Raw genomic sequence first — 24,238 nt, 5'->3', positions numbered from 1 at the left:
ATCGACGCAAAATGAGTGAATGCACCTTGTTCTTAGCTTCAATCACTGTTAATGTAGTCGGATTGATCATCCAACGGGAGGGAGGAGGTTTGTCACACGTCCAGATCAAAACAATCTGCAACAATAAGGAACTGTAAGGGTTACAGAAAATAAATAAAAACATACATTCTGCACATAAAACGTGATTTAGTAGCAGATGCATTGGTTGGAAAATACAGACTGCATTGGTGCTCTCTCTCTAGAGTGCAGCCTGTGGCTGCTGGTTGCATCATTGGTTGGGACACGGCTATGCCGCTGATGCAGTCTCCCTCTTACCAGTGCACTGGTACTCATTTTGCCGACCTCGGAAGGATTATAGGCTGAGTCAAACCTCCTGGTGTATTAATTCAGCGGTCCAACGGGGCTTGAACTCAGGACCCTGGGATCCCAAGCCGCCACCCAAACCACTAAGCCAACACCAGGCTTGCATTGGTGCTGATCTGTGCTATCACTATCCCATCAGTCGAGGAACTTGCAGGTATTTTTGCAAAAGCAACACACACCTTGGCGCAGAACTTTGATCGAGCAACAGCCTGAATGAGTCTCAGCAACGGCTGGGACTGGGATACCACTGGAGAGATGACGTGAATGAGACCTGTGAACATTTTAGTCGGTCGGGTACCTGTGGATAAGACAATGTTAGTGTTGCAAGAAAATAAGTTGGGAAGATCACAAAGTTTAATCTGATCAGACGCCGTTGGAATTTTACTCCAGATAACCAACTTCACAATAGTTGTGGGGGGGGGGGAGACAATTACGACGGAAGTGGAACTCAGAACTGGACAGTTCGTAGGGAGTAGCCTCTTAAACTGAAAATCACATAAGAATGAAAAGATAATGAGGGTGAAGCAATTGCAACGATGCTCAATCAATTGTCACCAAAACCTACCGAGATAAGTGTAGTAGAATGGAAACCTTCCAGGGTCTGTAGAGAATTCTGGACGCGAATAGAGACCTCCTGGAGGGAGGTTCCATAACAGAAAGTTTCGCGAGGATTGTGAGAAGATCCGATCCCGGATGATCTAAAAAAAAAAAAAATACCAAAATTATAAATAATAATAAAGGTAACAGAGGGGCATAAGAAGAAGATGCAAGTAAGATTTTTTGGGGTGGGTGGGGAACACACTTTCTTTGCATAACATAGAGGATGAAAAAAAAAGTCAGGAAGGAGGGAAAGAATAGATTGATAAAAAAATTATATATATACTACCTCTAATGTTGTAAGAACTATCTTGTCGATGGAGGAGAAATATGAACTCCAAAGAAATTGGGTTTGCTGTCGGAGAGCCAGGATTTGATTGCTATCAACAGATCTGACAATAGTTGGTATCTGGAGAAAGCAGAGAACAAGGAAGTCACCTCATGCACATTCTGGGAAACATTGACCTCAGCTTTGTGAAATCTCACCAGAAATTCGCTTATCCAGGCTTTAATCTCTGCTACATCTCTTTTGTGAACTCGTAATGCATAGTCTGAGACTCCGGTAATGGCAAAACCACACTTGTTCATTCATTCATTCATCCACTGCGTACGCAGCTTGCGGCTGCTGGTTGCATCATTACCGAGAGCATGGATGTGCCACCAATGCAATGCCCCTGTAGGTTAGAGCAGAAATTTGGAATTTGTTCAGGGTGCCGGCGATGGCTCGCCTCCTCTTTGCGAAGGACACCGTGGAATCTTTAACATCCACCAAGTAATGCCAGCAGATGGGATGCCCAGTTGAACACACATTCAAAGGATGGAACATACATATAATCGATGTCTCGGGTTGCATGGATGACAGCTTATAGCTGGTTCGGGATTCCAACGCAGGCTATAAATCTCAGAAGCGAGTATGAAAACCTGTAGGCCATCCTGCCAGCCCACCACACTCGTTACCTGCAGCAACAGCCTCTCGTCTGCTACGACTGCACCTCTCTTCCAGTCGATAACCTCAGAAAAAGGCAATTGCCAGCCGTTGCTCAGGATGACTGGAATGCAAGCAGCCTGTGGGAGAAGCTGTCCCTTAATGAAATCCAACATCAAGACAGCAATATTATGCAGACAATTGGAAAAGCAATATTGTAACGATGATTGTACGCAAACACATTATCGTAAACATGCCTGCAAACAACACAGAAAAGGAAAATACAAAGTGATAAGGGAGAATCAAGAACATTCACTTCAATATGGTAGCCAAACCTGCAGCGCTTCCAGGAAGCGAAACGAGCCAAGACGTCGCCCCCTTGGCACCAAGCAGAAGGAGGCATTGTGGAGAAGATCACCATACTCGTACCTAGGTCAGAATGCAATAAGCAGAGTCAACTCAAAAAGTTGAAATCTCACACCTGAACCTGCCCTTTTCCTGGTATTGATATTGTTGCGGGCCGGGGTCCGGTAGCGAGAGCGACCGCTAGGTGGGGGAAGTTACGTCGTCTCCCACCAGACTCCCAGAATTGTAGGCCGTCGCTCATGGATAATTCCGTGAGGCGGTGGGTTGCTTAACCGACCGTGGACGCCCATACCTCCACCGCATAGCGTAGGGTCTTTTTGTCGAGAACCAATTTACCTAATTAACGACGCAGTGTCGTCTACCGGGGAACCACGCCCTCGGTACGCCTTGCCCGAACCGGATCACTCTACCAACTACGGTAGAGTACCAACTACAAACTCCGGATCGGATGCAGCCGAGCGGAACTACCAAGGACGTACCGGCTTGAACAGATTATCGGGGATAAAGACTCGGCTAAACTTAGATCCGAACCATGCTGGACCAATGATGGAAAAGACAAAAACGAACTGGGAACATTTCTACAATAATTTATTTACAATAAAGCGAGGAAAATATGTGGTACAGGAAACAGATTTATTGGGGATGTTATGCAGGGGAAGATGAGAGAAAGATGTAGTGCGACAATTTTACAGCAACTTACAAAGGAGACACAGAGCACACTTGTCGCGCGAATAAAACAGGCAATATTTACAATGATTAAATAAAAACACTTATGCAATTCTACGTAAAGACGGCACCACACACTCAGACAAAAATAAACCCAGATGTATGGCCAAGAACCTTTTGCAGTCAGAGAGGGAGGTGAGCTGAGATCGCAGTTTTCGGGTAGCTGAATGTTTGAGGGAAGGGATGCTCCGTGGTGCAGCACCTGTCAATGGTCGTGCGGCTTGGTCCACGGCCGCCCGCGTGGAGACAGTGTCTGCGAAGGAGCCCGAGTCGAGTAGAGCGGAGTCCAAGGTGGGGATCAGGGCTGCAGACAGGACCCTACGAGAATCCCGGTCAAGGTCGGGTCGAGGTCTTCCCAGCTCTCTCACACTCGAAACGAACGACCCCCAAAGAGCGCAACCACTCCACGACCTTCCTCCTTTCTTTCGCTATCAGTCGACTAACTGTCTCACTCCAACGCTCCGCTCAAGACGACTCACTTTCCAGACTACTCTGAACGAATGGTGTCGTAATTTATAGCGGGGAGGGGCCTCCCCCTCAGCAGGGAGGGGCCTTGGTGAAGCCGACATCACTGTTCGCTATGATTGGACGGGGCTTCCATGGGGCCGCCCTTTTTTGGCAGGTGTCTGCCATACCGGGAAGCCCGCCCACTCCGCATGTCCGGACTCACCAAAAAGGTGCTACACAAAGATTCTGCCTCGGAAAGCGAGTCGCCGGTTAGGCGAGTAGGCGAACACGCGCTTGTTCAGCCCATGCGAGAGTAGCAAGCGAGATGAAGGTGCAAGCAGGCAGAGGGTACCGTGGGTCGTTGTGGATGGGATATAATGATTTATTAATCCAACTAAAAAAAACATCGCAACGCACCCCAGTGTTTTCCCACTTCACACAAGGTAGGGATCTATCTGCACATATACTGAACGGAATAACTGACCGGGACAACTGTATGTTTGTATGCATACAGTTCCTAGAACCGTAACAATATCTACTCAGCACATTTGCTGGCCCAACCATGCAAAAAGCAGAATTATTGAAACCATAATTAACTAGAGTTCAGAGAACACCGAACCCCACACAATCTTGAAGGGGGAAATAAATAAATAAATAAAAAGGACATGGACAGGGTCTGCGAACGGCAAATTTGATTGGTCGAGATTATGCAAAATGCCGTAATATTTTGTCCAGGTACTGCAAAAAGAAAGATTGTTGAAAGTGCTATAAAGGCGATTTGTGTACTTTAGTGTTCAAGTATATCATGCAATTGAAATAAAATAAACATTTTAAAGGTTGTCGAATTTTTATTTTTATTTTCCAGAAGGTTACCACCATTGATGCAGCATCTTTAATACCACCTTATTTAACACGTTCGTTACATTCATTCTTTGTGCTTGTTGTTTGTGTCTTTTACGATGTCCATAAAAACAGTAAATTTCTTGTTTGGAATTATTTTTGTTTGACTGCCAGAAAGTAAAAAAAAATTAACTTCTCTGAGCATGTGCGATCGGGATGAATTCAGAGCCAAAGTGCTTTTTGTTGTTATTTGTATACCTTGTCGAGGCTCATGTGAGAGCTAACACACAACGCACAACAAGGGGGGCATGGGACAAAAGGGGCGGGAGAGCGAAGGACAAAACAGTGGGGAACAGAGACATTAGGAGATCCGTGGAAGGGAGAGGGATGGGGTGGGGAACACAGGGTATACATGATGGACATTACAGGGACTTTCAGGAAGGAAAGCAGGGAATTTGAAGGAGGTGGGTTTGGGGTGGATTAACGGGGTAGAAAAGATCGTGGTTTTGGATGGGAGAAGATAAGACGTGGTGGTAAACAGCTGTTTTGAAGGCCTCGAGGGAAGAATGGGATTGAAGAGAGTGAGGTAGTTTATTCCAAAGGCAGGAAAAAAAAGAGGAATGAAAGAGTGAAGGTGGGCAGTGATTCGTGATATTGGTAGTTTTACCAGAAGGGGGTTGTTGGCAGACCTTGAGTGTTCTGCGGAAATATGGGGGGGGGGGGCGAGACCGGAGAGGAGATGGTAGAAGACAGAAAGACCACCAACCTGCCTGTGATGTGATGTGATGTGATGTGAGAGTGAGAGGCCCAAAGACTTAGCCTCACCACGCGAGATACCAATAATCCGAAATGCCTTAGTTTCCACAGCGTAAAGCTGACAAAGGTGAGAGGCAGGAGCACCAGCTCAGAGGGAAGAGCAGGACTCCATCAGGCTGCGGACGAAAGCTTTATACGTGGTCAGGAGCTCAGGTGGGCCGAGGAAGGACTTTGCACGACGGAGGATTCCCAGTCGGCAAATGGCTTTGGAGGCCAGGTTGGAAATGTGGCTTTCCCAGAAAAGATCATAGCAGACTGTGAGACCCAGAAGCTTGAATGAAAGGACTCCTTCCAGAGGATTGTTGAGAAAGTGGATGGGGGTTCCAAGCAGTCCTTTCAGAGAGACATAGTGAGAGTGTGAGATTTGTCAGGATTGAAAAACATGTTCCACGTGTTGGATATATTTTTTGTTCCACGTGTTGGATATATGTTTGAGATTTTATCCAGATCTACAGAGAGCGAAGAAGCTGTGGCTTGTCGGTTGGAGGGATGACAGATGATACAGCAGAGGGTGGAGTCATCAGCAGAGATAAAGAGGATTTTCCAGAGAGTGGGAGAGATCATTGATGAAAACCAGAAAGAACAGGGCCCAGAACACTGCCTTGAGGAACTCCAGCCTGGACAGGAAGAGGGGATGAAAGAACTCTATTTTGGGCCACACGTTGACTGTGACAGGAGAGGAAGTCTGCGAGCCATGAGTGGAGATGGCCTTGGATACCATAGGAAGAGAGTTTGGTGAGCAGGGCAGGGTGCCAGACCATGTCAAAAGCACGCGATATGTCGAGGGATCTGGCTCCGATTTCATGTCCGGCATTGAGTACCTCCATCCATTGTTGGGAGAGCAGAAGCAGCATGTCCAGGGTAGAGTGACCTGGTTTGAAATCAAATTGATGATCGGAAATCAAGCCATTGGAGAAGAGGAAGGATTTAACGTCTGAAGCGATGATGGATTCCATAACCTTGCTGATGATTGGGAGAAGGCTGATTGGTCTGTAATTGCAGGGATCTGTTTTTGCACCTTTTTATGCAGAACAGTAATGTTTGCTGATTTCCAAGCAGATAGTAGATGATCTTGAGCAAATGAGAGGGTGAATAGAACAGAGGAGGACATTGGGACCATACTCTGTGCAGAGCATTGGTGGTGCTTAAGCAGTCTCCTTGGCTATTGGGCACAATCCTGGGCAGGTCGCCACTCCGACACAGTATACCAGCAGGCTGGCACTCATTTTGCAGACCTCAGAAGGATGACAGGCCGAGTTAACCCCACCTGGTATTAATTCAACAGTGAGCAGGATTTGAACTCAGGACCCTAGATTCCAAAGCCCATCACCCCGAACCATTAAGTTTTCATCAGGCATAATAGAACAGAGAGACGGTGAGCAAGAGCAGAGGAGCAGGTTTTAGGACACGTGAGCTAATGCCGTCTGGTCCGGTTGCAGAATCTGAGTCAAGGTTTGACAGCAAGCTCTCCACTTTGTCAGGAGAAAAGAACACAGAGTCCATGAACAGCAGGGTGCGACTGGGTAAGTTGGGTACAGAAAGCAAAGTACTGCTAAACTACAGGTTTGTTTTCCGATTTGTGCTCAAAATACAACATTGAATTGAAATCAAGTTGTCCCTCAATCAAAAACTGATGTTTGTCGACAGACAAAGTAAACCAATTGCTACACCTCGCTTTTCACTTCGCACACGCGAGGTATGTGGACACCCTTTGGACACATGGACAACTGCTCTGCAGTAGCCAGCCAAAAAAGTAATAGGATCTAAACATACATGTTGATTTATTATAATGCATCACATGGTGCTTCAGATCATGAACTATGGCCATTCAATGTTGTGAAAAATATTGGGACTGTAAGGAAATATCCACACCCTTACCCTGCTGCAGCCCCCCCCCCCCACCTCCGCCCCCACCCCAACCCATATGTTGCCACAGAGTGTTAGTTCTGCTGAAGCACGGAATACACTGCGGAGGGGAGGTGTGAGATGGTACAAGCAATTTCAAGGCAAGGAATACCTGCCCACTGCTGAGTAGCCATGGGGATCTAACCCACACCTGGCACAGACTATAACACCAGGCTTCACCCACTCAGCCTTTGAGGAGCTCAAAAGAAGCAGGCAAGGTTATTCATTCACAATGGTTTATTCATTTCAGTGTTGGGCTTTTGGCAAATAATGACATGGTTGACACCATCACGAGCAGTTTCCCTCAGATTTTGGTATACGTCAGGTTGAGTCGCACACCATTCTGTAAAAAAGTCCCTTAAACCTGATCTATCAATACCACACATCTTATTTCAACTCTGACATGACCGGTTGAGTTTCATGCCCTGAAGACGTCACCCAAAGTTGACTAATGAAGGCTCAATGCGTCAAAGACGTCATAAACCAAACTCGTTGAAGGTCAGTCAGCTCTTTACCTCAAGGCATCTTGATTGTGATTAGTATATATTGTTGTTGGTACACCTGCAGTGAAGACAAGCACACAACTTTGGTCAGAGATTAATCCCAGGTGCCAGACAGAACCGATATCTCAACATCTCTTGATATACCCTGAGGCCGCACACACTCGGTCTTGGACTCTATGGTGAGGTACCTTCGTGAAAAAAAAAATAATCGGACAAAAGCACCATTTTTTTTTTCACCAAAGAACCGCATCAACTTACGAACTATGAAAAAGTCATGCTCCAAAAAAAAAAAAATTGGCTTGCCGGAAGGGTCTTTTATGACGTCATTATGTTTAATTGTAGCACTTGTATGGACTGGATTCTAGGGAGGATGTCGGAGAGATCAAGTTGCGGTGCGTCATTTGGGAATGTCAAGATCTCGGACCTTGACTTTGCAGATGATGCAGTCATCTTTGCGGAGACTTTAGACATCCTCTTGGGGGCCCTCGAGGTGCTGAATGAGGAGTCGGAGCCGTTGGGATTACGGGTTTCTTGGGTCAAAACTAAGATCCAGGCTTTCGGTGACATCTTGGATGCTGCTGTCCTGTCTGTGTCTGTTTGTGGTGAGGATGTTGAGGTCGTGGAGAGATTCACTTACCTTGGCAGTGATATTCATGTCTCTGCTGGCTGCGAGTCAGAGGTCAATAGACGTCTGGGTCGGGCCTGGGGAGTCATGGATTCACTGGATCACGGGGTGTGGCGCTGCCGGTACCTGTGCGGGAGGACGAAAGTCCGAGTCTTCAGGTCCTTGGTACTTCCAGTCTTGCTCTATGGGAGCGAGACTTGGACTCTGACCAAGGATCTGAGACGGAGACTTAATTCCTTTGGTACCAGGTCTCTTTGGAGAATCCTTGGCTATCGCTGGTCGGATTTTGTGTCCAACGAGCGGTTGCTGAGAGAGACTCGGATGAGATTTGTTACCTGCATAGTCCGTGAGCGTCAGTTGCGGCTGTATGGACATGTGGCTCATTTTCCTGACTCTGATCCTGCTCACCAGATTCTCTCAGCGAGGGAGTCTCATGAGTGGAGGAGGCCAGTGGGTCGACCACGTGCCTCATGGTTGCAACAGGTTGACCATCATCTCAAGGAGATGGGGATGGGCCTGGCATCTGCCTGGGGGATGGCCAGACGGAGGCCCCTGGAGTACCGGCGGAAAGTGGACGCAGCGATGTGCTGTTCTGGCACATGCTCCCATACCTGACCTGACCTGATGTTTAATTACATAATAATACAAACAAATTAGGAAAATATGATCACAGAATGCAATGGTTAGATTTTAAGTTGCTACAGGTATGTTGTCCAGGTCAAGGAATATGTTGTTAATCATTGCTTGTAATCAAAACTGACCAATTAGGTGCTATGATGTCATCATCTCTGTATGAAAAATCTTGGTGATTATATAATGCAATATTCTCGTGAAACAGATGAGACAAATAATAAAAGTGTGCTATTATTACAATATCTATTACACCTCACATTGGAAGTCTGGTATTACCATTAGGATACATTAATATGTGACTAATGTATAACTGTGTGGGGCTGCTCAGGAAGCACTTTATAACTGTTTTTAGATCCTCGTGGAGGATCTCTAAGTCTTACTCACGTTATTGTTCTTGTGGACTTTTTTGTTTCACAGCCTACAGTTTTCATCGAAACTTCCTGAAACTTGGCGTATATATGTAAAAATATCCTGCGCAGACAGTAGCCATCTCCGATTTTGAAAATTCCTCCGAGAAAAAAAAGTTATGACGTCAAAATATCTCCGCTAATGGAAATCGCCGAAAAAAAATTATCTGTGAAACTCGGCAAGCTTTTTGAATTCTGTTTGCGGGAATCGAACAGGGCATTAGCAGAGATGAATTACCGCACATATGATACATCACTATGACGTCACATCAATTTTTATGACGTCATTCCTATTTTTTGTTTCACAACCCAGAGTTTTCATCGGATCTTCGTGAAACTTGCCATGTATATGCAGAAAGCTCACGCGCAGGCAGGAACCATCTCCGATTTTGGAAATTCTTTCTAGAAAAAAGTTGACGTCATAATATCGCCGCTAATGGAAATCGCCTATACCATTATCTCCGAAACTAGGCACGCTGTTTGAATTTTGTTTGCAGGAATCAAGCCGATCATTAGCACAGATAATTTATGGCAAACCTGATACATCACAATGACGTCATATTAGTTTTTATGATGTCATCATTAAGAGGACGAGGATCTTAGCTCATTCGAGCTTGTTTTTAATAAAAATTTCATTACAGTAGCTTTATTTACTTCATTGCAATGGTGATGGAGGAAAATGTCTTAAATATCACATCATAGCATTTCATGGTGCAATTTTGATACTGACTTAGTTTATACATGGTAAATAATAGGTGATTACATCATTATGACATCAGAAAGCATCCTTCCCATTGTCCATTTCTTTGGAGCATGACTTCTTTTTTAAATCACAAGTCCCATGCGCAGCTCTGGTGCAAAAATGGCGCTTTTGTCCACCGTGTAGCGATCCTTGTCCTTTTTGTCGCGAAGGTACGGCACTACTTGGAGGACATTACATGACTACATACTGGCTTTTAGTCTTTCTTTTTCACCTGTCTTTACTAGCTTCTAACTTTTTCTTGATTTTCTTCTTCCTCCTTTTGCCGGTGAAGGTGTATTCAAATCCCTTGCAATCATGATGTACTGTGGTTTTAAGACAGTGGGTATTTATTTTACCAGTAACTAACCATTTGTCCTGCTGAAGAGACCTTTTGGTCTCTGATGTGGCCGAGTGGTTATGGAACGTGGTGGATCAATACCACGTTCTTGTAAGCAGCTTGGAGATCACATGGATGGGAGTTCACCTGTTTGTGCCGAGAGTCACAAAAGCTGGTTTGAGCATATAGAGATTAGTGGATGTGTGTTGAAGCCTCCAAGCGATTCGGATACTGCTAATGAGGAACAATTATTTGAACAAGATGCCTTTTTGATGGAATCTGCATCTCCCATTCCTGAAGGTACCTCAAACAACAATCTTTTCATTGCACTTTTCCTCTGCATCATCGGTGGGAGGTTTGACCTCCATGCTCGCTCCCCTTTCTGCTCAGATAGTTTTGTATGCCATGATGGGTCATTCATCCGATTGCAGTGACAACCCATGGAACTGACGAACCGACAACCAGCACCTTACGCGTGAAACTACATTCATTTATGAGCAGATTAAAGCCTTTTCTTTGTTAAAGGCTCAGTGGTAGCATATCTGCGCTTTCTGCTTATCGGACCGATATGGGAGTTTTGCTTCCTTTTCCCTACGTTGCTGTTGCATGCTGGTAGAAACCTCACTCCATATTGTTTGGGGTTGTGATTTTACACAGAATGCTTACAATATTCGTTGCAAAAAAAGGGCTTCTTGAGAAGCTTCTCCAAAAAAAATGGCTCCAACTAGAGCAAAGTCGATGACAGACCATCACACATCCTCATGCTTCTCACCAAAAGCAGAGTTGAAAAAGTGGTAAAAATTTCCATCAGGAATGACCCAATATTAAATTTTGAGTTGGACATTTTTTTTCCACCCCATTTTGACCCATGACCCAACGGGCCCAAATCCCCCCCCCCAAAAAAAAAAAATCGGTACATTTCATGCATCCACAATGTTGATGGCATACACAGAGTTTCATTAAAAGTGTGCCCGTAATTGAATTTTTAACTCCACCACCCAAGGTGGAGGTGGCTATGTTTTCACCCCCTTCTGTCTGTCTGTTTTTGTTTGTTACTTACGAAATCTAAAGATTTCATAAGTATTGTTACGGTTGTGGAAATTCGCATTACACCATAAAGGGTCCTCAGGCGAGATATATCGGTAAGTTCATGTGTAGTTAGCCCAAACTCGTTGTATAGAGGGAATATATGTGATCCATTTGGGCTGCGACGCTTCAGTTAGCCGTTTTTCTTTGGCTATTGTTAATTTGGTGCAAGAACAACAACGAACATCGCCACAACCAACATCTCACGATCATGCCATTCACTACACGACGCCACCTTCCACAACTACGCTACCACATCTTCGCCACTCGCCATTCAACGAGCACCGTGCAAGAACAAAAACCAACAACGCCTGTGGGGTTTTCCCGCCTAATTTCCCCGCCTGATGCTTCCGCCTGAATCCCCCCCACTACGCTTGGTGTGAAGGGGAGGGGTGCGGCAGCTCGCTCCCGATTGGTGGAAGCACGGCGTGAGGCGGTCGGAGTGGGGGCACGCCCCCTTCGAGAGCTTTCTGGAAATGCCTCGAAGGGAGGTGGAGACAGAAATGGGGCGGGGCAATGGGGCGGAGCCGGTCCGTACAAAAGGCGTGGGCGTGGAGAGGCTCGCGTGCGAGGAGGCTCTTGGTTCGTTCAAGCGATTGACAAAAGGCGTGGACGTGAAGGCCGACGAGAACGTCGTTCCCTTTCCTGTTTCCTTGTCCCTGAAGGGGAATTGTGGAGAGTTGTGGTGATTGTCCCTGGTCAGAGGTTCTGTTCGTTCATCTGAGCTGTCGAGCGGACCACACGAGCGACGCGCCGCACGAGTTTGCGGACCACGCCGGAGGGACTCGGAGTTACGGTCGCCAAGGACTCGACGCGCTCAGGGAAGTCACGACTTCCATTTCTTTTGGGTTTTGTGTAAATGTGTGTGTGTGGCGCCAGTCTTGAAAAGTAGAACTGTTTAAGTGTTGTTATAATTATATTCGGTTGTAGCTCTTCATTGTGTCCTTGCTTTTATATGTACATCACTGTATGGCTGTGAATACGTGCTTGTCTGTGTGTGTGAATAAAGTGTGCTTGTCCAATTGTTCCCCGTCTAACTGCGTCCTTTCCTTTGTTGAATCTCCATCTTGCTTCACGTAAGGCATTAATAGTGGGTTTTAAAACACCCGGTAATTAATCGGAACCGTCAAGGCCAACGATAACTCCGCTCGGTTATCCCTGTAATACGGAACGAACCACGAAAGCGGTTCGCGTCCGGAGTCGACCTGTGGCATGGTCCCATCCCTCGGCAGATTACCCGCACGGGTACTTAGGTATATCGACATTCGGCGATTCACCCTATTCCGCGCGGGTAGATTGCGGACTGGGTGATGGTGGGGTTAAACCCCCACCCGTGACTGGTTTCTGGTGGTAGTCCCAGGAGGGTCACGACTGAATTGTCCGTCTGGTGGGCGACGCACTCGAGCAGATGCGACGTTGAGTCACGTAAAAGGTTTTCCGTGTGCGCGCTGACGGTGTTTTCGATAAACATGGTGTTTTAAAGTCATTTTTTTTTATCCCAATAAAGGTTATCGTCACATGCCTGACTCGCTAAGCTGTCGGATTATGTAAAGATTGTTGGTGGATGGCCGAATATTACGGTTTTGTGACTTTGATAAAATAATATCAAATAATTGCATGGAGAAATGGAGATTTTTTGCTTCGGTCGACGTTACGAGTTAGTTTTAACTCGGATCACAATTCTGTTTTCACTTTTAGTAACGGTTAAGTATGCTTAACACTCGGTTGTCGAAATTCTGGTAAAAATCGGATATTTTATGAGAGGTTTGGTACAGAATCATCGTAGAAACTTCTGGTTTGCGTCGCTACCTTCTCTCGAGACAGCTTTTATTCGACAATGTCAGAGGCCAAGTTGACGATTTCGTAAGTACCAGTCTATGACTGCTTGTTTGTTTGTTTGCAGGATATCGCAAAAAGTTGTGGACGGATTCGGATGAAACTTGGTGGACATGTTGGGTGTGTGACAAGGAAATATTGACTCACTTTTGGTGAAGATCCGAATCTGGGATCTGGATACGAGAATTATTTAATTTTTAAAGTGATTCTTCACCATTGAGAGATGGGGCCAAAAACGATATATAGCATGATATTTCAAAAATGTATTGGGCCAGATATGTTTTCGTGGATCAGGCACAACGTGGCGGAGGTATGTGCTCCACCGAGTGTCCTTCCAATTCGTTATTTGACCTTTTGATCCCACTCCAGGGGAAGTGCCAAAAATGATACTGCTCTTGCATCTTCCTGCCATGTGGTGATCATAACGACCAAGTTTGGGAAATTTCTGCACAACCATTTAAGAGGAGATAGTGTGATGGACCGATAGAGCAGATTTCAATAGCCCCCAGTTTTTTTTTTCTTTCAAAAAGCATGAGGATAATGAAAGTTGAATTAAAGCTCAAATTCATTCAACTTCTCTAACATGGGGCAAGCACAAAAACATTGTTTAAAATGGACCAATATTTAATGCAAGCAAATACCACCAGTCGCTTCGCTGATGGGGATACTAAAGGGGGGAGGGAGACAAAAATGAAGAGGAGAGGTTGAGGAGCGAGGAGGGGTGGAGGAGCGAGGAGGGGTGGAGGAGCGAGGAGGGGTGGAGGAGCGAGGAGGGGTGGAGGAGCGAGGAGGGGTGGAGGAGCGAGGAGGGGTGGAGGAGCGAGGAGGGGAAGACATTGTAAAGTGAAAGCAAGGGAAGGCAAACGTGCGGTCGAGCATTAATGATTCATAACGTTTCATCAAAATGATTTTGGATAGAATTACGGTGAATATGGAAACAAAATAATGTCAAATGCATTTTCTACCAGCCATACTATTGTTGCGGTTCTCGGAACTGCATACATACAACAGATAGGTGTCCCAAGACAGTTATTCCATTATTATACGTGTAGATAGCCCCTTTCCTTTTGTTTAGCGGGACAACAAGGAGTGCGTTGCGATGATCTAATAGCTCGGGTTGCTTCAATCATTTTTTTTTTCCTTCATTTCATCCCTACTCTTCTTCTTTTCTGATTATTCCTGAGGTAAATCAGCCACGTGCACCTTCGCTGTAAGGTGGGGCCTCGTGAAGGCCAGCGCGTGCAGCACTATGGTGGGAAAACTGCAGCGCCGAGTCATGTGGTGTGCTTGTTGGTGCTGGACTATTGACTCGAGCTTCCGATGGTCTGGGGAGAATTGCCGATTGCATTAGAAAGGCATGCAAGTAAATACCTTTTAAGAGGCTGCACAGATAGTGTTTTTCACGGCACGGTAAACATGACCAGCACGACGCCCACGCTGCACGGGACGCGTATGGAGTCCAATAAAGCCGACTCCCCGCCATGTTGGGCAGGATACGAGTGTGTGGGTAGAAGCGGCTTGATCCTTTTTAACCTCAATATCCGACGCATATTGGTGTTCGCCCCACGCACACGCTAGCGGAGTCATGTGAACGCGAGCGCTGGCCACGTGCATAATGGCGGAACCACGTGCACTGTATGGAATGTGCTCGAAAGCAGTCACGTACGCCGCTCGAGAAACGTGCATGGATTTATCCACGGCGATGTACCTTCGGTCCTCGCTGGCAGCGGTGGATTCTGCACGGATGGTAAACGTCTTCTCGTATCCGCGGCCAGTGAGGCTGCGATCGAGCCAGGGAATGTACAGTGTGGGCTACGTTGGCGTGTGCGTGGAACGAGCACGTTGATCGACGCTGGTCAAATGAATGCACGGGCATGCGGGACCCTCGACCGGGGGTTTTTGCGGGATGATTCGCGTGCCAATTTCGGTGTGGGCGATTCATGTCATCTCGTGGCTTTGGAGCGCAATATTGCTGCTGTTTGAGATGGCCTTGCCGGAAACGAAGTGAGGCGGTTTCCGGCCCAAGCTGGAGGGCCACGTGAGGGGTCGGGGCCATTCGGAGCACCCGATTCGGGTGATGATGTTTGGATTCGGCATGGCCCCTCCCCCCCGAGCTGCAGGCCCTATAAAAGGTCGGCGCAGTCCCTCTTGCCCAGTCGGTTTGTGTTTCCTGCTCCTCATCTCCACCCACGCCTCGCCTAGTTGACACCGTCACGACCCACCTCCTGCTCCGAGACTCCACCTCCCCGACCCCACCCGCTTACCACTCCACCCTTGCCCTCTGGACTACGCCCATTCTCCACTCAAGCTCCTCCTTCACGAACAGTCTCCACACGTGCGGCTTGGGCCAGAGACAACGCACTCAGTCGGGTACCGCACCCCGGAGCACCCCCCCCGAAACGTATTGGTGGCACGTCGTGTTATCGGGCGCACAGGCACCGGGATCATAGCCTCAACCCCCCCCCCCCTCCCTGGTTACAAAACTCCCTCTTCATCGTGTTTTCTGTCTGTGTGTGTGTGCTGGTGCCTGTCTGCTTTAGTAAGACTGCAGAAGATTGTTATTATTTTCGCGATGTCTGCTCTGTGTCCCCTTTTGTAAGTTGCCTGTTTATTATCGCACCACGCTTCTTTCTATCCCTGCATTACACATAAGAATAAATCTTCACTATGCCACATATCTTTCCTCACCTGCTTGTAAATAAATTATTATTATTCGGAATGTTACCTGCTCGTTTTTGTCTGTTTTTATATTGATCCAGCATGGTCCGAATCCTAGCTTAGCCGGGACTTTATTCCCAACGATTCGTTCCTTTCAGCCGGTACGTCCTTGGCAGTGTCGCTCAGCTGCATCCGATCCGGAAAAGTGATCCGATCCGGTAGAGTGATCCGGTTCGGACAAGGCGTACCGAGGGCGTGTTCCCCGGTAATTAAATCACGTGATTAATTAGGTAACCCGATTAACTCATAGATGGGAGGACCCTACCCTAGGCCACGCGGATGAGTTATTGGCGTCCATGGTCGGTTAAGCGACCAGCTGCGTCACGGAATTATCCATGTGCGATGGCCTACAATTCTGGGGAGTCTGGTGGGAATCGACATAGCTTCCCCCGCCTAGTGGTTTTCTCACCTGACTCCCCGGCCAGCAATACTATAAACAGAGCCGGGAGACAAACACTGCTCGGACGCGTCTGGAGCCAAGCTGTCCAGAGACAGAGAGAGTGGGGAGGGCAGAGTAAGAGAGTTAGGGGGTCATTCCATGTCAAATCATCAAAGAATCTGCCGTCATCTCTCAGATTTTTGTAAAACTTTGGGAACCAATTGGGACCCATGAAAAACGGCAAGAACTCAAATATTTTTGCTAACAGCCTCTTAATTAGTGAGATACAGACTAACGAACTTTGGACTAATTAGCACGACTAATAATGAATTTGTCTGGGCAACATTTTCCTACCTCCAATCACAAAAAAGTTATCACAAAATATAATATATTTTTTGGGGATTCACGATTGAAGTTTATATTTTGTGATAACTTTTTTGTGGTTGGAGGTAGGAAAATGTTGCCCTGACAAATTCATAGGGCATGAAAATACCTTTAAAATGACACCAAAACCAGCTCTCTAGGTGTTATACTTTTAGAGATATGGCCATTTGAATTCGCGACGTCGTGCTAATTAGTCCAAAGTTCGTTAGTCTGTATCTCATTAATTAAGAGGCTGTTAGCAAAAATATTTGAGTTCTTGCCGTTTTTCATGGGTCCCAATTGGTTCCCAAAGTTTTCCAAAAATCTGAGAGATGACGGCAGATTCTTTGATGATTTGACATGGAATGACCCTAGGGTAGAGGAGTTTGCAAAGAGAACATGCAAGTTGTGCTTTATGAACAAAACACTGCGCTCGCGCACGCACACGCGCACGCACACAATCGGCAAATTTTCAGGATTCGGCAGGTTGCAATTAATGTGATTACCAACTATAGTACACACTGCATACAACCCAAAAACCTTGAGTAGCTTTCACTGAAAAACAACATTGCATTTATATGGGCAATTCAGCGATATATTCACAAACATTAATCTTTATAAACAGCTGCACGTGATGGGTGGGGGGGGGGGGGAATTGTCCTCAATAATTTCGAAAATACGTTAATACGGCAAATGGCCCGGAAACTCGGCATTATTGCAGGAAACACGACGGAGCACGAAGCACTCGCTCAGGATGACGTAGTGCAGTACCGCTGTCGACAATGGGCACTCAGCAAGTGGCTTCAGCACTCAAATTAAATGGTCGATAAGGAAAGGTTGGCCGGGCTGTCGCTGCATATCGTATCGGATCCCTTTAACTTTGAAGCCGTTTTTCCACTGTGCATGCAGCAGTTCATGAAATAAAATGAATTTGTTCAAATAAAGACTTTATCCACAAAAGAGTTGCAGCTTAATGCAGAACAACCCTGGAGACATCGCAAAGTTCAATCGCCCATGAAATAAACATTGCAGATAATCTGCCATCTTCCCTGCTGTCTGTGTACGCGTCACGTGATAAATCGGTTCACGCAAATGTTATAACTTTATTTTAAAATTTCTGTTTTTCATCAGATTTGTTTTGATACCCTGCAGAGCACCTCGCAAAACCTCTGAAAAAAATATAGACACAGATCTGGCAGACGCTATGGATAGGCAGTCCCTCTGTGGGACTGGGCATGAGGTCGAACAGTGAATGCATTAAATAATTTTGTGCAATGAAACTGGTTAATTTTGGTACGTTTCTAAATTCTTTGTTCACTCAATATAATTCTCCAAATAGTAGAAAAAGACAAGTTTAATGCTTTGGAAATTTCATATTTTCTTGTATATCTATGGAGGAGGAGGGAACATAGCCCTGCTTAGTTAATGTAAATAGGTATATCGGCTTAATTATAAAGCTCGTTATTTATTTAAATTATCCGATTTGACAACAGATTCCGACAGTTATTTAATCTGGACGATATCCGATCCTCAAAACCAAAACAATATTTTGATGATGTACTTTAGTCCATGATTTTCCAATCATGGAAAATCATATCATATAATGCATGAAATCGCTCCAAGCTCCTAATTTGAAAACTTATAGCACTTCCAAAAGTGATGTATACAGCGATTTGTAGGTATGATGAACAGACCTTCGATAATATGAGTGAGGAAAGTGAAGAATTTTTTTTTTAATTTATTAAGAAATTGTGGCCTGATCCAAGTCAAGGCATGGTTACGCAGGCCAAAAAGCATGGTGGCTTCAGACCCCAGTGAGGTTACCCAGGAAATGCCTTAATATCCCATATTTAGCGGTGACGAGGAGGCGCCTGATAAAGGATATAGTTAAATTAGGCCGTTAATTATCTTCAAAAGGGGTGTTTTAATCAACACCAACACACAGTTTTCATTCTCGCACTTCCTTGGAGTTTTCTTTTCATGTGTATGCAAATTTCTAGCTGCTTGGTTTTATGGTTTTGGAGTTATGGAGGAGACACACCCACATACATTGACATTTATTAGTATAGAAAGCCCTTTCGAAGGTCACACTGTTGTGTTTGGGCAAATTATTAAATTTATCCTCCATATCATTCTCAAGTTGCTTTTGAAAACGGCAGACTCAACCCTGGGATCATCAATTGAACCAAAATAGAAATCGGTTCCTTCTTGACTCGCGCTGAAGCAGTACAAAATTTTGGCTTCAAATGATCCGATTTAACGACTGGAAAAATAAAAATAAAAATAAAAATAAAAAGGGACAACTAAATAGCAGTGAGACTTACTAATGCCTTTCTTGGCTGGACCTTCCATCCATTTCTTCAAGTCTGGCAGTTTCATGCCACTTAGAGTGAAATTGTAACAATGTTATGCTGGCCAGTTGAGCATTCCCATCTGAAGCCATCACTCATGTCAGAATCCCAAGTTCAAATCCCCCAAATGGTATTGGTTTGACTGCCTACTCAATCATGCCTCCATCAGCCCGAGATGAACAGAAAGATCATAAATGAAATAGGTGTTAACGAGAATAGCACTCAGTAGAGCGCATCCCTCCACCATACTGGGCAGTTTACATTATGTATCCAATCGGCTTGTTCTTGTAACCTAACCAACTCATCCACCAAGTTTTGTCATAATTCATCCACAATTTTTTTTAAATATCATGCTATATGTATTAGTTTTTTGGCCCCATCTCTCAATGGTGAAGAATTGTTGAAAAAAAAATTCAAAATTTCTCATATCCAGATTCGGATTTTCACCAAAAATGAATCAATCCTTGTTAGACACCCAATCTGTCCATAACTTTTTGAGATATATTGCTCAAAGACAGAAAAACAAACACAAGCAGAGGCAGGGGTGTAACCAACCTCTGGCCACCTTTGTTAATAACAGATTTACAAACAAACAAGCATGTTCGACCACATATCACTCTGGCAGGATTTGCACTCCGGCCAGCACAAAACACTTCACTCCGCAAAACACACTGTAGTGTGTGTCGGGGTGGCGCTGTCCACCAAACGGTGGTCTCCTCTGGTTAACCTGAGGCGGTCCCTTCAGGTGGGTGCCAGGACTGTCTATACCTGAGACATGGGGATGGGCAGGCATCTGCCTGGGGGATGGCCAGACGGAGGTCCTTGGAGTTCCGGCTGAAAGTGGATGCAGTGACGCATGCTCTGTACATATGTATGTATGTATGTATGTATGTATGTATGTCTGTCTCTCTGATATTTAACCATGGAGCTGAGAGGATAGCCGAGAGATATGCACACTTGCCTCTAAGCTGCCTAATCTGGGCTTGAATCCCTATCCCAGCTATAAAATGTCATCCAGTGTTTCACAGGCAGGGCGATTCATCATTGTGCGTACAATCGCTCGGATGGACGTTAAGCGGACGTAAAACAGACGTCATGTCTGCTAGCACTCGTTGGTGGATATGAAAGATCCCATGATGTCCTTCGTGAAGAGCAGGCACACGAGCTATTGCTGGTACCCTAAACAAATTCCAAATTCCTGCTTTAACCTACAGGGGACACTGCATCAGCAGCACAGCTGCACCTCCAAGTCAATGATGCTACCCTGTAGCCTTTTGCTGCATACGAAAGATCTTCTTGCATATGGCAGCTTGGCTGCTGGGTATTTACAAGGATTCACAAGGAATTAAGGCGCATGAGGAGGCCATTCGGCCCATCATGCCTGCGCCACACCAACACCAGATATTTAATAAATCCATCGATACCCCTTTCTTTCATGTGCAGCCTTATGGCTGCTACACTGGTACTGATTTTGCCGACCTCGGAAGGATGACAGGTGAATCAACCCCCTGGTGTTACTTCAGCGGCCAACGGGGATTGAACTCAGGACCCGAGGAACCCAAGCCACCACCCTAACCACCAAGCCAACACCAGGCTGATACGAAAGATGAAGGAGATAAAACCATGAACAAATTTCCACATTCAAAAACAATCATTTTGATTCCCTGTGCAAATTGCATTGACTGTCCATGCAAAACAAATGAACATTGCCATCTGATTTTACAGACATTGAAACAGTCTAGAAGAGTGATTAACGTAGTCTGAGATCAAAGTTTTGGGAAGACGTAAAATCAAGTCGGAGTTTTGAAATTCAAACAACAACAAAAAACAAAGAAGATCTGATGCTACAGGTCCCTCACATTTTGGGTGGTATGACGAATAGATCTGTGTTATGTGAAAACCAAATACTGAACATCTATTTAAACATCGTGAACACAGAAGCACATGGACGGATGATCAGTCGGTCGGATGGAACTCATTTTAATGTTCCTCCCCCCCCACCACCCCATCTAAAACCTTATCGGAGGGGCGGGGACCACAAAAAAAAAACCTTTAAAAAAAAAAAAAAGAGTAATTCGACTGAGCGCAGTCGACGGGTATGCCCCCGCTCTCCTACACAAACACTTGAGTATTGACATATTTAACCCTTGACCTTTATCATATCTGGCCCAAAATCTAATCAGTTAATTGCCCTGTCTAACTTTACCTTTGTACCAAGTTTGATGAAATTCTGTCCAATATTTCTTGAGTTAGGGCGTAAACAGTAAAATTTCAGAGTTTGACTTTGACCCTTGACCTTTATCACATCTGGCCCAAAATCTAATCACTTAATTGTCCTGTCTTACTTTACCTTTTTACCAAGTTTGATGAAATTCTACAATTTGCTTCTTGAGTCATCGCGTAAACGAAAATCCGGACGGACGAACGGCCAACCCAGAAACATAATGCCTCCGGCAGCCTTGGTGCGGAGGCATAAAAAGTTTGATAACCCCAATGATATACCAAAAACTATTTGGGAATGGTGTGATCAAGTCCTTTTTACAAAAAAAAAGCCAGGGCCCAAAAGAAGAAGATAAACAAACAGGTTAAAACTTTTAAGTGACTAGCATTTTATTACTAGTACAAGTAGAAGTGAGGTATGATAATAATCAGCATTGCTGTAATCGAGATTTGAAGGTTCTATTAATTTACGAGTGAATTATATTTAAAAAATAAAAATAAAATTGGAACAATGATCGACTTTTTTCGCTGCCACAGAAGTTAAAACGGCCACATCTTTCCGCGAGTTGACAGGATAGCTCACTTACCTGTGAACCATCGAGTTTGGGTTCGATTTCCGACTCGACTATAAATTACAATCTTGGTGCGTCACAAACAAGGTATTGCACGAGTACGTTAATCATCCTTTCGACAGGCCGTTAAGCTGGCTGTCTGATCTGTTAGCATACATCGGCGGATGTTCGAGATCTGACTAATTGGGCAGGCCATTAAGCTGGCTGTCCGATCTGTTAGCATTCTTTGGTGGATGTTCAAGATCTGACGAATTGGGCAGGCCATTAAGCTGGCTGTCCGATTTGTTAGCATTCTTTGGTGGATGTTCGAGCTCTGACTTCATCTTCCTCTTTTGTACGAGGTACATAGCTACAGGTTTCAATGCAGTGCCTCCTGTAGGTTCGTGCAGGAATTTGTCATTTGTTCATTGTGCCGGTGAAAGCTCACCTGGTTTTCGAGGACGCCGTGGGATCTTTAACATCCATCAACTAGTGCTGGCGGATGGGACACCAGTTTAACGTCCATCCGAGGAATGGCACACACATGGAATGAAAAGCTTAGAGACGGGTAAGGATTAAAATCCAGATGAGAGATCTTAGAGGTGAGTACGCTGTATGCGTACGTCTTGGCCATCCTACCTCGCCAGATGGCACATCCACCCCCATGCCCAGCCCCCCCCCCAACAAAAACAAAAATGCTGAAATGACAACTTTCCACAATTTAATTCAGTGTGCACATTCTAACTGGGACATATTTTTGGCCACAAGCGACACAAGCACCGACTGGTCCTCCGCCGGCCGGAGTTAACTCGGACACCTGCGATGAGGACCTTGCACAGACGGCCAACACGTTATCCATCATCCTTAAACGGCGCAAGGTGATTCACCACCATTTATTCACCACCACCGGGTAAAAAAACAACAATTCGAAACAAAACTGAACCTACCTATCATATTGTGCATTGTCCTCCTCACAACGTGGATCTCGATGCCTCCACCAGTCCTTTCCATGTCGACAGGTGGTCAGAAGGAGAACATCACGACCGTTGTGAAGGTGATGGAGGGCATTCCTCACCTCCGATCCTATCCCCGTTAAGTACCTTTTCCCCTTGAACGCCAAGAGATAGTGCCGGCTGGGAGGGAAATCATTGGACATCAATGCACCTGGAAGACCTCCACGAACAGGATGATCTCGCGAAAAGAGCGGCAACGAGACGTCAAAACGTGGTCGGAATATGTCATTGGAGATGCTCGCTTTCGCCACCATGGCGTAACCCGGGTCCAAGCCGAGGTCTTCGCTGTAGTCGGGCCACGTACCCGAGTAGAGGTTGAACAAGAGATGGTTGTGGCCTCCGTTCCAAAATGGAAGGGATGGAAGCTTGGAGCGCAAGCCGTGCATATAACTCGATGAGAGCCGATCTCGATCCAGCATGTCGAGGCTCGGTACCAGGAGGCACGCCCGCCGTGGGTTGGCCGTGTAGTACGGCGACGCACGGATGACCGAGAGGACCTTCTCATAGCTTTCTGAAACTCGCTCACCCTTGCCACGTGGATACACGTACACCGTGAAACCGTGCGCCAAACAGGGAGAATGGTTGAAGCAGGTTTCCATCCGGCACGACTGACGATCTCGCAGGAGGGGTCTTCGCTCGGCGTGCCTGGCCTTCGGTCCAACGTGAGCACCTTCCTCGGGTGCCTCCAACTCATTGACTCCTCGGTTTCTTTTGTCGATCGACGACGACGATGACGACACCAGGCCGACAGCCATCCGTGGGAACTTGTCAGCACCCTGCCAGCGTGGCCATTTCCTCGTGGGTCGTCGCAAAGTTTCCCTCCCGAAGGGCGTGTTCGCTCCGTGAAGGGCGCCGATGGTCAACAGCACGAGCGTTGCCCAGGCAACAGCGGCCGCCAAGAGCAGCGAATACCTCGTGGTAGCCCGCATGTGAATGGCCAAAACCCGAAGAACCCCGAAGTCCTCGCTCGAGAACCTTAATTCAAGGGCTGCAAACAAACAACGTCAGGCCACAGACAGGTGGGGACCTTCACGTGCGACGCCTTCTCCGTCTTCGCCACCTCCGCCACCATCATCGTCGTCGTCGTCGTCGTCGTTCTTCCAACTCATCGCAACGACGTGTGGAGAGGCCAGGACCTCGCGGAACGATCCACAGTAGAAGACATTATGACTCACAGGAAGCTTCTCCGACAGACACGACTCTGATATTCCTGCCGGTAACGATACTTTTCATGAACAAATTTACCCCCAGGGTAGGTATATCCGTGCAAAAACTTGACGAAGATCACAATATCTGCCCCCGAGGCATATATACAAATAATAAATTATTCTCAGCTCGGTTCGCCCTTTGCCCCGAGTGCGGTCTTCCTTCCTTTCCGTGCATCATCCCACATTCCAGACATTCCATCCTCCTTTTCAACCTTTTGTGGCGCGAGATACCATTAAATATGTTATTACGACGAAGTGATCTGAATATCCCATTTGAAATA

At 46.0% G+C, this 24,238-nt stretch overlaps 1 protein-coding gene across 1 annotated transcript in view; it reads right to left on the bottom strand.

Annotated features, from left to right (window-relative positions):
• LOC147009886 (exostosin-1-like) overlaps positions 1 to 23,957 on the bottom strand; it is a 31,621-nt gene extending 7,664 nt beyond the window's left edge. Inside the window, exons 1-7 of the mRNA XM_085862483.1 lie at positions 22,684 to 23,957; positions 2,221 to 2,314; positions 1,918 to 2,025; positions 1,250 to 1,369; positions 929 to 1,061; positions 543 to 661; positions 26 to 115 (exon numbers count right to left, since the gene is read on the bottom strand). Coding sequence (XP_085718609.1) covers positions 26 to 115; positions 543 to 661; positions 929 to 1,061; positions 1,250 to 1,369; positions 1,918 to 2,025; positions 2,221 to 2,314; positions 22,684 to 23,678 — 1,659 coding nt within the window. The 5' untranslated portion in view covers positions 23,679 to 23,957. The remainder of the gene's footprint in view (positions 1 to 25; positions 116 to 542; positions 662 to 928; positions 1,062 to 1,249; positions 1,370 to 1,917; positions 2,026 to 2,220; positions 2,315 to 22,683) is intronic.
• Positions 23,958 to 24,238: the final 281 nt, after the last annotated feature.

This window comes from Eptatretus burgeri, chromosome 17, assembly GCF_056783735.1.
Source record: "Eptatretus burgeri isolate ZD-2024b chromosome 17, Ebu_testis_v1, whole genome shotgun sequence".
Lineage (NCBI taxonomy): Eukaryota > Metazoa > Chordata > Myxini > Myxiniformes > Myxinidae > Eptatretus > Eptatretus burgeri.
Note: the sequence above shows the minus strand (reverse complement) of the source record. Positions and strands in the feature narration are given on the sequence as shown.